This window comes from Xiphophorus hellerii, chromosome 11 (assembly GCF_003331165.1).
Source record: "Xiphophorus hellerii strain 12219 chromosome 11, Xiphophorus_hellerii-4.1, whole genome shotgun sequence".
Lineage (NCBI taxonomy): Eukaryota > Metazoa > Chordata > Actinopteri > Cyprinodontiformes > Poeciliidae > Xiphophorus > Xiphophorus hellerii.
This window is the reverse complement of record NC_045682.1, coordinates 9,932,051-9,947,747: the sequence shown is the minus strand read 5'-3', so window position 1 is coordinate 9,947,747 and position 15,697 is coordinate 9,932,051. Positions and strand designations below refer to the sequence as shown.

Below are 15,697 nucleotides of genomic sequence, written 5' to 3'. Positions count from 1 at the left end.
TTAATCCTATGCTGTCTAATATTTTATAGTATTGTTTTTATGCTGCTTATGGAATATGTTGGATACGGAAAAGCTGGCAACCTTTCGGAAATATCACAGATAAGGAAAGGTTCCTCCTTGACAAGGAAATACACATGGACTGTTTACAATTACTAATGTTAACTGTGCTAGCTGCTAATGGAAGATGGTAAAGATAAGTTAATACACTAATCTTTTCATCTTTAAAAAAATACATAGGTAAAACCCACAATACACTAACTGCTTTCTAACACACATATTATGACATCATCTTAATTATAAATATGAATAACAACAGCCACTACTAGCAGGGGAGCTAGAATAAAATATTGTTAACTATAGAGTCAAAATCAGGAGCAGCATGTGAATAGTAGTAGTAATCTGACAAAATTCTTCTTCAAGTGTACATAATTTAGTTTTTCTGTTAGAGTTTTCCACTGGTTCACCTGTAAAGTCAGCTATTGTTGCTACAGTATACAGTATTTACAAGAGGAGTTTCTGGTCTGCTAAAAGATTCCTGAAAGCGTTTGACTACATTACACTTATAATGTAATTAGTAAGAATCAAGAACAAAGTGCTTTGCTAAATCTTCTTTCAATCCCTCTACCTACATATCACCCACCTGTTGGCCTCTGCACGAAAAAATATTTATTTAATTAATTTTAATTTGCTCTTAAAATATTCAGCAGAAAATGTCAAAGTCTAGACAACAAATGTCAATTACATTTGAGTCGTGTAATGACTAGATAAATTCTTGATTTAACGGGAATCGGAAAAATCTTTCACTTTCTTTTGCTGGTTGATCTTCCTCTTTTTCTTTTGTCCCCTTACTATAGTGAAAAAGTGAAGCGATCCCTTGGTTTAGGCCTGTTTCTGTCTGTCTACACATCCAGAGGGACTTAAGGGGCCAAAGGGGCCACAATGATGGTTATATTAGAGCTTCACAGTGTTCAGTGCACCTAATTGGCCAGTAGAATAGGTTCTTCCATTCTCCCTTATGGCCACCCAGACCTGATTTAAATGTATCTCCTGAGGGAAGAAGGCAGCTGTTCTCTCCTGATTTCCATGTCTAAATTTAGGTTCTTCTCTCACTTCAACTCCACTCTTTCTCCTACTTTAAGTTTCCTGCCTTGACTTTTCCAGTTCATATCCATTCCAGTCAGTTCCCTTCTCTCTTATTCCGTTCTCCTGCTGTCTCGTTCCCTCCTCTGGTTGATCCCTGAAGGGTGGCATTTCCACTTTCTGTGTCGCTCATTTTCATATTCTCTCTGTCTCTTGGTGCTCCCCTGTCTTTCAAGTTTATCTTGATCCTACCTCCTTTATTTTGCTGAATTGAACTCTATCTCACGCCAAGAGTGGGGTCAGTTTAATTGCCCTCCACCTTGACTGACAAGCCGAGGCTAAGCCGGGTCAACAACGCTCTCGTCTGCATGCCATTAGAAAGTAATGATATCATAAAATTAGCTTTGCTTTATTTAGCGGAGTTGAATGAAGTTCTAAAAGGTGCAAAGCGCTCACACTTTTGTTGGTTTAAGCCACAATCACACAGGTTGTTCAGTAGAGATATACAGAGAGCGAATTTGTGCACATTCAGACACCAACTACATTTTGGCAGAGCAAACAACCGAGCAAATAATAGTGATATGAATGCAAGATTTATCCTGGATGTATCTTGTCAACTTCCTCTCATGACCTTTCAGGCAAGAGCAGCTGCTTCTACTAACCTTTCTTATTTAGGCATTCAAGACGCAGAGAACAGAGAGCGATGCACGCAGACAGACGGACAGCCTGCAGCTAGTGACCTTTATACCAGGACCGGAGCTCGACTGAGCTGCAGAGCTGTGATGTATGGCTGGGAATACCAGATTACAGAATGGATAGAAGCAGACCAAAGATTTGATTAGCTGAGTCACCTTTTAAGATGGCCAAGCATGACTGATGATTGTACACTAACAAATTGAAGTTTAAGGCTTATCAAAGCAAAGCAAAGCTCAATTTTCAATTGTAGTCATAATCCAGGCTGTGACAAATTTTACTAGTATTACAAAGCGGGTATTATGTGAAATCAACTTTTAACAATTGAAAGTAACATAGTTACTTGATTGGGCTATAAAACACTACTATGTGCCTGAAAACATATATAATACTGCACCTTTAAAGATACGTAGCAAAGTCTTAAAGGGAAAATAGTTTATGTGTTCCGAGTCACGTAGTATTTTATAGCACAATCAAATAAATATGTCATCTCCAGTTAGAAGAATATTGTATTTAAAACATAAAAGAAATTTGACTGTGCAATTTAACCCCTTGAAATTGGGCCTCTGTCTCTTTATGAAGTTCCTGCTCTTTCCAAGACTCCACTTTCAACGACTCATCACATCAACATCTCTCTGTTAAGTGTCTACAAAAGTTTGTAGGAGCACTGGACTGAGAAATAATTCAAGTAATAAGCTCAGCAGAAGCGCCATTTCAAGTTAAGATCTTTTTAATATTTTTAAAATTTATTTCTACATTAAATAAAAAGGTAATGCAAGTGGAGAATGGAATTTAATATAAGATCAAAGGTTTAATAAAGCAATACATTTGCTTTTTTATTAACTTGGGAAGAAAAAAAAGAGTCATGTGTCCAAACACTCCATGCCTTAAGCACCATCTTAGAGCAGCATCTCAGAATATAGAATCTGACTTCAAGTGGCTCTCTGTTAAAAATGCATCTTAGACAGAGGATCTTGAATGGGATGCAGAGGATTACATAGAACATGACAGCTTTCCACGAACAGTTAGTGTCTATAAGGTTACACAGGTGGCTACCCAGCTGGGGCACTGCAAGGTCCTCAGACTGACTGATTTGCAGCACGTCAGCCAGCGAGGCTGGCCTCGTGATTGGAGAGACAGTACAAGGTCAAGAGTTTGATCATCTCAAGAGCTGGTACGAATTCATCAACCAGGCATGTATCCTGTCATTTAGTCCTTGAGAGTTGGAAAAAAAACCCCTCCTCAGCCACCTCACAGATCTCTGCATCCAAACATCAACCAAATACTGATAGTGATTAGAAATATGTATTTTAAAAAATACAAAACCTATCATTTTTAAAAAGTGTTGTTTTTATTCCTTTTCGACACGTGAACACAAAAATGTTGTTAGTGAGTTCCTGGAACAGAAGTTCGCATCAGACAAGTGCATCATCTTTCCCTGCCCTGGCTCTGGGTCTCTTCCTCCCACTGTGACAATTTTCACACAAACACCCTCTTTTTGTCTCAGGAACATGTTGTGTGCACAGCGTTACTTTTGCTGTGACCTTTTTCCAGTAGGAAATTATATCTCATGTTTCAGTGAGAAAAAGGTAATTATCAGTGTGAAAAACAAACTTACTGTTTGTTTTGTTTTTTTGAAAAAGTAATGTTAGATATGAAATTTAACATGTCACATTTTGGAAGGGATTTACTATCTCATTTAGTAGTGAAGCTCGCCATTAATTAATTTATAGTCAAATAAGAAAATTTAAGTTAACTTCTTGCTAAAGTCAGTCTAAAGTTAAGGTTAACCTTATTTTTAGATTGTCATTCATCTTTCATACAAGATTTGAACACTGCAATGTGGCTAACATACAGTTTTTCACCAACGGGTTCCAAAAGGAAGAACTGCTGGAAGTGAAGAGGACAAAATGAGCTCAAGAGTGAATTTGCCTTTAGACCAAAGCGACAATGAAAGAGACACTGAAGAAGTGTGTGAGGCTGTTCAATTCTGACACTGAAAAAGATAACTAGTGTGCAGATGAATGAAGAAAATAGAGATCAATAAAAATACAGAAGCCTTGGTAGGCTTCTGTATTTTTTTTTCCAAGTATCCATGTTATAGGCACTGTTCAGAAAAAAAACATTTATGGTTTCTTTATATTACTGGTATATTTCAATAAAAGTAAAAAAAAATTAATTAACTTTTTAAGAGAAGTTTGTAAAAACATTGACTGATATTTTCTGATTTATGGAGTGAAAAGAGATTTCTCAATAAAGTATATTATTTTGTATTTAGTTTACAGACCATAATAATATGTCAAATCTATAGATAGAGTACAGAAAAGTCATATCTACTTTAATATTTAATTTAATAATAAAATGTTACTCTTTTTATCTGCTCTGTCATTATTCATCATCAAGCATGGCGGAGAAAGAAAACGGTTCTTAGGTTTGTGATTTCTACACATAAATATGGAATGGAGAGGTGCCAAATATAAAAATTAAAATAATAAGAAAATGGTCATGCAATCAGCAATATAGTGCATGAATACATACTATAAAGACAGCTGAAGACATTCAATCTGTTCTTATTGTTTTGCTCTCTCCTCTGTTTGAGCTGCATATTATTTCTCTGTGTATTAGTGTGAGGAGTTGTGTTTGTGTGTAAGTATGCATTTCCAAGCCAAACCTGCTCTTTTGACAGTGATAAGATTCCCACAGTGAGTAAATTGAATGCAACCCCTGCTGAGGGCGGAGCTAGATTTGTATGAAGTGCTGGCGAACAACCACCTCAGGACAGTTGCATCTGATCTGGAGATATGAAAATAATTATCCATCACCTGAGAGGCTGGGTATGGCAGCGCTGTTGTCATTTACATACGATAATTAGGCCAGGCAGCTGTTGGTGCTGCCATCACAAACCTGACGTCCAAGTCAGCCCTTGGAATCAGGTAAGAAAAATATTACCTAGTTTCAATGCTGTTAGCACTTGTTTTTTTTTAAATAGGGCTTCTTGTTGAGAATTGACAGCTGCTGGTGGCTTTTTTTTTTTATTTTGGCAATGTTTTTTTATTTTTGAAATAATTTGTTTTGCAGCATGTGAAGGTGTTAATGTAATAAACACTTGGTGAGATCCAGGTATGACAACTTCAAGAACCACACAACAGTTTCTCTTTGCCATTACAAACTAAATTCTTTCTACCTTTTCTAACTTTTGCCCAAGAATCTTTTCTTAACCCATTTCTATATATCAAGTTTAATAAAAGCCCACAAACTAATTTCAAATTGGTGACCAGACACACCCCCTGATACATGTAATTTGCCCAGTATTCTTGCCCTTGATTTAGCCACATTTATATACTGTAAGGGCTAGTGATATGGAGCTGTATCACTTCTCTGCATGTTAGCAGCCCGAGTTCAAGCTTTCTCAGTCCAAAATGGCTAGGGATCTCACTATCTTTTCAAAGCCAAGGTCAGACATCTCGGTTTTATTAACCTGGCCTTGATAAATACTTCATACAGGGCTTTCTGGAGAAAAAAGTGAGCAGAAGAAGCAGAAAGAAAAGGCAAGTTAGGCGAAGATAGAAGTACATTTGGAGGAAAATGAAAATAATAAAGGCAATTCCAGTTTGTGGACATGGAAAATATATCAGCCATTTGCAAGCAGGTAAAAATGAAACTCAAATATTTTCAAACATGTATTCAAAATTATATAAATAGATGTCTCATAGATACTTGTTGGTTTGGTAAGTGGTACAAATGAAATGTCACAAAAGCAATGAAAAAGGATCTATGCTTATTGTATGTGTTTTCCTCACTGATCTAGAGGGAAATGTGTTTGACTCGATTATTATATACAGTAGATACATTTTTAAAAGTCACATGAAGGGATTCATTTTTAAAGCTTTCATAAGGAATGAGAGGTTGATGATCGCAGGCAAGGGTTACATTCATGAGGGAAATCAGACTAATCACCGCTGCCACCACAAAGTCCCAAACTCCCCACATCAACATGATACTTTGTGATTTTCTAATGTGTCCTGATGTGTTGACAGATACTGTTCATTTGAGAGGGATCTGGGGAAATGCTTTTGCCCCAGGGGTGAGTCTGCTGCAAGATTCACTGGGCAGAAAATGCTAGTTTTAAAAACAGCTTTTATCATTTGGCTCATGTCAAACTGACTTTACTGCAGTTCTTTTCTTCGGTGATTCAGAGACAAGGTTCACGACAATGTAGATATTCTTTCAAAGCTGAGCTTAGATCAGCATAATAAAAGATGAATACATCTGAATAAATAATTTGAGAAACCTCAAGTAACTTGGTGATGACTGCAAGAGTGTAGATTGTCATTTGAAATGGAAATATATTCCTTTATCATACATATTTTGGAGGATGTTGTTAAAAAAAACATTCTGCTTTCATAAACTTGCAAATGTTAATAAAGTCATTGGATTGTTGCAGAAGTTTGAAAATAAAAAGTAGTTAAACTCTTGCTTTTTGTTATTTAAAATGCACTCACTTCTATTACAGACTATACCTGCTGTTTCAAGGAGATTAATAAAGGGATAAATGTTAAAGTAATTTTTGTGTTATATAATTCAACTTTGATGAAGAAAAACCTTCCAATCAGTCCTACTTGGCCTCAACAAAAATCCATAAGAATTGCTCAACCACATTCAGACATTGACAGACATCTTTGTATAGATTCCTACTTCAAGACCAGTACAATTGACACACATGTCATTTACAGAATTACTTAAATGATTACGCAGTTGCAAGGTTAGCAGAGTTAGAAAAGGGAGTGTAAAGACCTGGTGGACGTCTTTGCCACATGGTGGCATCTCACCTTGCAGACAAAGCAAATGGAATGGTTGTAGATTTCAGGAGAAACAGAAATATGCCTAACATTGTATCCATTATAGAAGAAAATGTAGAGGTGATGGAGACATGCTAATAAAGTAGACTGGACACTGTCCAGGAGCCTCTAGGGCTGATTAGGGCAAAGAAGGATGTTTCATAAAATAAGGAACATAATGGTTAACCTTGAACATATGTTTTTATGACATTAAGACAACACAGTGTCTTCAGATCGGCTGTAAGACACATCAGTACAGAAAATCCTTCCTGCCATCATTGAAAGAATGGCAGGAAATGCCAAATTTTCATCTGGCATTTATAAGTTATCTGAGAAAGTAGGTTAACTGACTTGAGCTGAATGGATCTAGTGTAGTTTAGAGCACGGAGTTGTCTGCCTGAAGACACTTAGCAATATGGATCAGATTGCAATATAAGAGGAAACACTGCCAAAAAAGTATGGAACAAAATGTGCAAGTTATCACAAAAGGTAGAAACAACAAAAACTTGCAGAAAAACAAAACAGCTCAGAGTATTCCAAGACAATAAAGGCACAAAAGGAAGAGACAAAATCAGTTGTTTTGTACTCTAAAGATAAATAAATAAAGGCAACAACAACAAGGTGCACTCTGAATGACAGAAAATATGGAAATGGAAATGTAAAAAGAAAAAAAAAACTCAATCTCAAAACCCAGATATGGACAAACTACAAAATCTCTAGAGTTTAAATGTGTACTTTCTTTTCGCTGTGACTGTATTTTATTCTTATGCCAAAAATAAGAATATTTCTCTAAATGAGAAACAGCTTATTTCTCTAAATGAAATATAACTACGCACAATTTGCTTAATTTAAAAAAAAAAAAGATTACTAATGCTACCAGAAGAATCTCTTTTTTTTTTCATTCTAGTTTTTATATTTTTTATTCTTCTTAAAAATTGTATTCAAATGTCTCATACACTTTTGAGGCCATCTTTGCCAATAACTTCTGTCACACTAGTCCTGGGTACAAACTGTATAAGGGGATATAAATCCAGCAAAGAACAACGAGCGAGTTACAGATGTTAATGCTCATATTAATCAGGCTAAAATTTGAAAAGAGGGAGAGGATGAAAAGTAAAAAGAAAATGCTGCACAAGCTATCACGGCAGGTAAAAAGAATATAATAATCTTGGTCTAAGCAGAAGTCAAAATGCATGATCTTCCAAGAACATTTCTGATACAGTCTTCAGCTAATCCATCTATTTCGGTCTGTTTTTATTTAGATGACACAAAGATGGACACTCTCTTGATGGATGAATCTCTTTTTCTTTACGTTGTATCTATGATATGTAGACTGAGATATTTGCTGTATGCAAGAACAGATACAATATATCAAACGTCTTGCTCTTTCACAGAATATCTCATAAAAGGCGCATCAGGCTACTTTCTTCCCAGAAACCTTCCAGCACTTTATCAGCAGTGTTTTAGTGAATCCAGCACAGCAAACGTCTAATCTAGCTCCAGACAGAAATAAAATGCAGGACTGAAAAACCCATTACAAGCTGTTTCACATATAATATAGATTCCAAAACTCAAATAAAGCCACCTCTTCACATTACAGGTTGTTTTATAAAAAGTCTTGTTCTGCTAAATGAGCTAAACTGCATGTGTGGCTTAACCTTAGCCAGACAAAAAGCAGAGGTAGGAGACAGTGATTTCATGATTGCTGCAATTTTCTATTTCTCACAAAGGTGCACAGTGAGTGACTGGTGTCTATTCAACCACAGCTCAAAGGTTGCAACTAGTAAATATCTAGAACATAACATAAGAAAAATGTTGAAAAATTCTAGGATAGAAGAACATTTATCCTGGTAAATGCATCTCTCCACACTGAACATCAGTTCAGTTAATTTAGTAGGTAAGGTATATTTTATTTACAGTTTCTTGGTTGATGTCTATCATGGAGAGAATAATTGGTGAACAAATTAAAAAAAATCTTTACTATCAAAATAGATATCAGTCAGATACGTTTTACTTTCTTCTGGCTCTTTGTTGGGACTATGTGCTCTCACCATGCACATTTAGTATCTAATAGATCCATAACCTGACAAATAGTAAGTAGTGGGGATATAATAATCACCCATCTGATAAGAGGAAATGGTATATGATTTTGACTTCAGAAGAATCAAGTTCTGGTAAAAATTTAGAATGTGAATTTGTTTTATTTTTAAAAAATTAGTGAACGTTTCACAATCACAAGACTTGTTACTCCGTGTAGAATAATACAGTCAAGGTTATTTCAATGTATTCAGTTTTTTGAGTTTATCTAACTATGAAGTCATCCTAATAGTGGAAAAGCATCGCAAACAATCTCGTTCAATGTATTCACAGAAGAAGAATGCATGTTTAGTTTAGAGTAATCCAGTTCACTCAAAGTACTTCCCTCTAAACTAATTGAATTCAATTCCTCCATCATTGCAGCATCAGAACTCATTGGCTCATTAATGTGAATACATTTTGCTCAAACTTGCTCCGTAGTACCAACAGTAATGCATGGTTTAGACATTTCCTGCTTCACAATAATTGAATTAAATATGCACAGAATTAGAAGGCTGGAACATATATCAAGGCAGTTGATCCAAATATGTTAAAATATGTAAAACGGAGTACAAGCAGTCCCCAACAGGATTATAAATACTGGACTGCACAGCATTTATTTTAAAGCAACCTGTTGAATATGGGTTTATTTGTGATAAGCAAGGATGTTGCTGCCTTGCTGTCTTTTGTAATGGCGTATGAAATTAATAAAGCTGCTTTGCATTTTGTATATTGCACCCTACCCAGTTTTATTTTGGTAGTCACTCTCCTTGCATATCATACCAGGTTTTACTGCTCTGCCTAGTCCTCTGATGATCTCCATTGTTTTCAAACACGATTCATCAGCCCCTGTGTGCATTTACGATCATTCGCTCCCTTCTTCCTCTGCCTGTTCCTCCCCTCTTGCCTCAGTTTACCTTGCCAACTTTACTGGAGCTGTTAAACAGGCCAGTTTTTCCCTTTCCCTGCCTAAGATAATAATAAATCTAACATAGGATAGTTAGAACCAGAAGGTTATCTGGTTCTAACTATTATTAAGCACTTAATCATTGTATACTAGAAAGAGATACAACAGATTTGGGCTTTGTTTTAAATCTCTGATATTCTATTAAAAGATTAGAAGAATCTCTGTGGAGTCATCTCATCTGGTACTGGTTGCCTTTAAAGAGTTAAGGGACTCGACAGTGAATGAGATATTACAGCGCAACACATTCAGCTGGATGTTGATGGCTTGAGAGAGAGCTTGAATGAATTAAACATTCAGACACAGCAGGGAAATGAGAAGACTGTGTAGTGACGTGGTGAGAGGAAAATGATGTTCATGTTTTAACTACGATTGCTACTGATGAGGACACGGGGGAAGTAGGATAAAGAGAAATTGTAATGGAAGGAGGCGCCTACATATGGGAATAACGAATAATCCAAATTTTACCACAACTTCTAAATTTTTAAGAGGAAAACTTTGAATTGAAATGTAATTCCAACCTGAAAGGCAGCACCAACTGGATAAATAAATCCCTTTAAACATAAACGGCAAAACTGGGTAGCAGAAAAACCATCAATTTATGAAAAATAAAAATGTAAACAGAGTTCAGGAAGAGTATTTTGGCATCTGCTTCAGATGTAAAGTCTCATGTTTAAGGAGACTCACAGCTACAACAAAAGAAAGGTGCACAGGCTGGTACTATAAAAAACAACAACAATCATCTGCATATAGGTTAACTTTCTAAGCACTATCTGCTGGGCTAATCGTGCTGTTTCCTTAAATATTCAGTGAAAAACAAAATCTTGTGAAGTTATAAATGCCAAACTATAGCTACATGTTTCATTTGATAGTCTTTGCTGGTTCGAAGATCACTGCTTTACAATGCCCACCTTCTCAATGCATGTAAGATGTTGCCTTCAACAAAAAGGGGACTTTTTATTTGTGTAGAAACTAAAAATATCTGAAAATCAACAATGGCTTAATGGGAAACTTGGAGTTGGAGTTCTGATAAATTATTACCAGTGTTTTAATTAAACAGATTCTGATTCAACATAGATTCAGTTGAAAAATTTAAAAAACAGTTTACTCTCAGGAACTCTGCCAGGCAAAACAAATTTAATCTTAAAACTAATGATCATTTTGTGAGTCCCAAAATGACAATTAAAACCCCGAAACTCTGCCAAGAGTCGCTTTAGAAGATATAAGTTTATTTTTCCTAAGAAAAAAAATCAACAGCAGAGGATTTGAGCAGCAGTCACGACTCACCTCGAACTTTGCCTTTTGAAGCCATCACTGCATTCCCCAAGTAGGAGACGAGGGGTTGGATGAACAGCAAGAGAGGCAGAAGTCAGAAAAAAGGAAAAGAAAAAGACAGAAGACAGAGCAACAGATTAGATAAGTGTAGGGAGAGCAGAGTGTGGGTATCTGTGACACATATTTAGAAGCAACTCTATGTTGATCTTGAACACTAGTTAAAAGTGTGAAAATCATTGGATTACTCAACCCTTAAAGAGAACATCCTGAATTAGCTCATCTGCAAATTGAAACTTTATAGTGTGACACCTTTTAATTAGTGGTGTCGCATCATGTGGATTGGGAAAGGAACCATGTTGCCTTCAGATAAGTTTCAAAGTCTGTAAGGATACATGCAAATAGATCCCTTCATGCTTATTAGTAAGGGCTGAGCTTCTTTTCTTGTTCAAACCACAGGCTACAGATAAAATATGGGTCTGTGGATATATACCTCTTTTTCAATGTATTTTTTGGGGGGATTGTATGCAAAGAACAGAAAGTAGAACATAATTGGACTCTTAAGGAAAATAAAAATAGTTGTAATGTTTTCTTTGAAATAAAACATTAAACAAGTATATTTGTGTGCAACCCCATGAGACAATATGCAATATACCAACTTTCACTCCAATCACAGCTGGAAGTCTTAAGATGTGCATACATTTCTCTACCGCCATTCCACACAAAGAGAGAGACATTTTACCCATTCTTTCTTATGAAATGTCTCAAGTATATACAGCATATACACATGCTTGCATTTGTAGACAAAATTTTTCAAGTCTTGCCACCAATTTGTTGCAGGAATAAGGTCAGGACTTTGAGTGTGGTGGCAGAGGTTCATGAAGTAGGAGTTTATTTTGCAACAGGTGGGTTGTCAGTACGATCCCCCACTCCTCCGTGAGTTGCTTGCCTGCTGCTGGTGGTGAGAGGGCCCAGCGGCACAAATTGCACGGCAGCCCTCCATATGTCACCATGCCCCAGAGCAGCCGTGTCTACATTGTAGGTTATCCCCATTAGAGTGTGAATGTGTGTATGAATGGATGAATGACAGATTGTGCTGCAAAGTACAAATGGAAGCCATTTACCATTCACACTGTTCTTTACTAACTTAACTCCATCTTGTGTGATTCTTGACCATCATGATGCTGCTCATTTTCTGGTGTTGTCCAAAGAAATCTCTGAGGTCTTCACCAAACAGTGTTAAATAAGACTGAATTGCAGATATTTGTGATCATATTTCAGTAAGTGACCACACAGCTTCTGAATTAAATTGGTGACATAAGATTTTATAAGGGTTATCCGAGTAAATGGGGCTGGATACAAATACACACCATAGTTTATACGTAAACTGAAACACCCCGGTATTATATTGCGAAAGAAAACACTGTAATCAGTATGAAGAACAGAGACAGAGAATATGCCACAATGTGGGAGTATTTTATAAGCAGCTTAGTGGAAAAAATTATATGAGCCAACAAGGCCATGTTAAAAAAAACAAAACAAAAAACAAAAGGAATTGCAGCACCAAAGAATCACTTCTGAGACACCCTGCCAGTTAAACCAGAGAGGGTAAACCAAACAAAAGTCATAGATTGTCCACTGGTGTGCATATGTATGCCTCTGCATTTGCAAGTACATCCCTGGAGAATGACTCTTATGCTTCACACGCTCTGCTTTGCCAAATTGATGGATCTATTGGAAATCCTCCAGTGAGCCTGAAAACATGTACAGCTCTAAAAGACAGCAGCTGAAGAACAGAAAAAGCTGAAAGAACAAGAAGAATCTCATGGCAGGTGCCATGTTTCAGTTTATGTAGATTACTTCTTGCTTTCTTCCTTTCTTTTGATTACTAATTTATAATCAGTTCTCCTGGTAAGCAACTAATTTAATATAATATATCAAGTTTGTTGTGAGGAAAGTAAGTAAAAACTAGTACTAAACACAAGAGCTTCAAGCTGTTGGCAGCTAGAAGCAGAGGCTGACCACTTTGACTCTCTCATATGTAGATATGTCTTTGTTTATATGTGAGTACGATTAAGTCCTGATAGCCAATTTCTAGTGCCAGATGGGGATGATTATATTTCGTTAGCACTGTTTCACTTCTTGAATGAGATTGAGAATGAGATGAAGACTTTTTTTTCTTGCAATTTGTAGTGAATATTAAATGTAATTTGCATGAATGTTGGTCTATGGCATCTCTGGTGATACATAATGGGGGGGCAGAAGATTGAGAATCACAGCAAAGACAATCGGATTTATCTGGAAAAAAAGGTGTATTGGTTTTCTTTCGCATACAGAAAACAAATATACTTCAGAGATTTCCACTGATATTTTCACAGCTTGCTGTTATGTCACTGGTTCAGAAGGAGAGAGACCAACAGAGAAAAAGGGCAGTGGATGTCACATTTCTGACAGTAACGCTTTCTACACGAGACTGATGGCTTTGTGAAACATTCCCACAGCCTGTCTGACCTCAGCCTATAGCTGCTTTTCATCCTAGTTGTCAAGGTGTGAGCTCCATGGCACAACAGTGCCTCTATGATCTCTAAACCACTGAGACAAAGATGGAACAAACTTTTAGATTTTTTTTACCACTGTTTTCTCATAACAACAGCTGAATATATAAACCACTATAAGGAGGGAGTCAGAAGACAAACAGCAATGAAAAGTTAAAAAAATATATATATACTGGCCATCATATCTGACTTATCCTCTAGAGTCTTTGCACATGTGGCCTATCTTGGAGTATTACAGTTTCTAGGCAACCAACACAACAGTTCTGTAAGTCAAGCTGAAATTGCATGAAACCCTTTTTATTCAGCTCTCTTCTTCCCCCATTTTAAATTGCAGTAAGCAGAGTATTTCTGATTGATTACACAATGTCCAGTTCTCCGGAGATACAAAGGAGAGCACAAATAGGATCAGAAGTGCCTCTCTACCACAGCCAACAGATATTGAGATATGTTCGTCTTTACTGAGAAGTTTTAGAATTTCAGGTGTATGTGTGTATATTGTGCAACGATATCTCATAATATCAAAATGCCAAAAGTGAGGTATTTCTTGAGAAAAGCTCTCAAATTGTTGTGTAAGGGTGTATCGACACCTGACACATTTGGTCCACTTTAAGTGGACCAGAGTTTGTTTCCCCAGTTGGTCTGGAGCTTTTGTGCAGGTGTCAATAGACTCAAGTGAACCCTGGTGCGAGCCAGACTAAGACCCACTTTTAGAGGTAGTCTCGGGCAGCTTACGAACAAATTATGTTGCAAATTGCTTCTGGTATGAATTCAGACTGGCTTCGATCCGAACTAAACACAGGAAATGTACATCTGTTTGGACTTCACGAGCTACCATTGCTGGCCATTATAGTACAAGTAAGCCCTTCAGTGTTGCTAACCCTACTGAAAATACTGAAATCGTACTTGGTCCACCGTTTTCTGCTTAGCAGGTATATTCTACATATTTCCAGCTGCTTTAGCCTCATACAAATTAAGTTATAATATCTATTAAGGATAGAACAGTCTGAACTATCACGTTATTTTCAACTAAATAAGAAAAACTGACTTAAAATATTACATCTTTGCAGTGTATGAGTGCTTTGAATGAAATGTTATATATTTATGACAATTACAACAAAGAACTGAACTGAAGTGAAATGAAATGAGGGCCACATGTTAAGATATTGTCTATTTTTATTGGTTGGTAACATCCAAGTGTATATAAGATTTCATACCGATGTAATATGCTTCAAAACTAGCTCTATCAAATATTCAGATTTTACTGGTATCTGATTTCAGCTGGTTTTTAATTTTGAATTTCCAATTATCTAACTTTTATCATTGTTTCATATAAAGAAACTTGTGTTCTGTTGCTTCCTTAATATAAATTGTGGAGCCTCTCCTTGCAATGAATAATAACTGAACCCTTTTTAAACTATTTTATATGTTTTGGCTTGATAAATATTTGCAATGACAATGATGTGCTTAACCACTTCTTGAAGAATTGCCTGAATCTGTCTCAGAGCTATTGATCCAAGCTATGTGTAAACAGCTGCGTTTTACCTGAGAGGATGAAAAGACGGTGCTGAAACAGAAACACCGAGTTGCAAGCAGGTTCTTCCGTATCTCTAACCATCAGCAGGGAGCCGTCATAAATAAACTGTGTGGTAGTTCATACAGAAGCCACCTACTGTGGCCCCCATGCACGCACACACACACACCTCGACACACAAACACAGCCGTGATCACAGCACTCCCTTAAGGTAGAAGTCTCCTGGGAGAACGTGTGTTCTATTGCAACATCCTTCCTGTTTTCGTCCTTCTTCAACCCGTTCTGTTCTTGCCCCCCCTCTCTTCAACTTGTGCTCACTCAGGAGTTTGTCTCTCCTCCCTTTTCATATTCACTCTACCTCCTTATTAACTGTTTCCTTATCTAAATCTCACTCTCCGCTTCTGCGTTTTCAATGCCCTCAGGCTACTTTCTCTTGCAGAGGCAGATATATTTAGAGTCTGACAGGCAGAGAAAAGCCTATGGAGATCGATGTGTGCAGCGTGCCTCTCTGGGCTGTCACATGACATGATGGAGAGTTTAGCTTATCTTTAGTACAGCAGCAGCTGTTTTTTCCGTATGTCTGAAGTTCTTTGGGCCCTTGGAATTAGACCAATATGCTACCGGTGAGCAGATTGCTGTAAAACCTCAGCATACTTCCTGTCACCTTGACTTAGCTGGACATCGATTC

The 15,697-nt window shown here is 36.8% G+C and overlaps 1 protein-coding gene across 3 annotated transcripts in view; it reads right to left on the bottom strand.

Annotated features, from left to right (window-relative positions):
• The window catches only part of LOC116728309 (cell adhesion molecule 2-like), a 227,283-nt gene that overhangs the window by 65,179 nt on the left and 146,407 nt on the right, over positions 1-15,697 (bottom strand). For 2 of the 3 annotated variants that reach the window (XM_032576315.1, XM_032576318.1), the window contains exon 2: positions 10,939-10,965. The exons of the other annotated variant lie outside the window; for it this stretch is intronic. In XM_032576315.1, the coding sequence (XP_032432206.1) occupies positions 10,939-10,965 (27 nt within the window). The remainder of the gene's footprint in view (positions 1-10,938; positions 10,966-15,697) is intronic. 3 annotated transcript variants of the gene reach the window in all.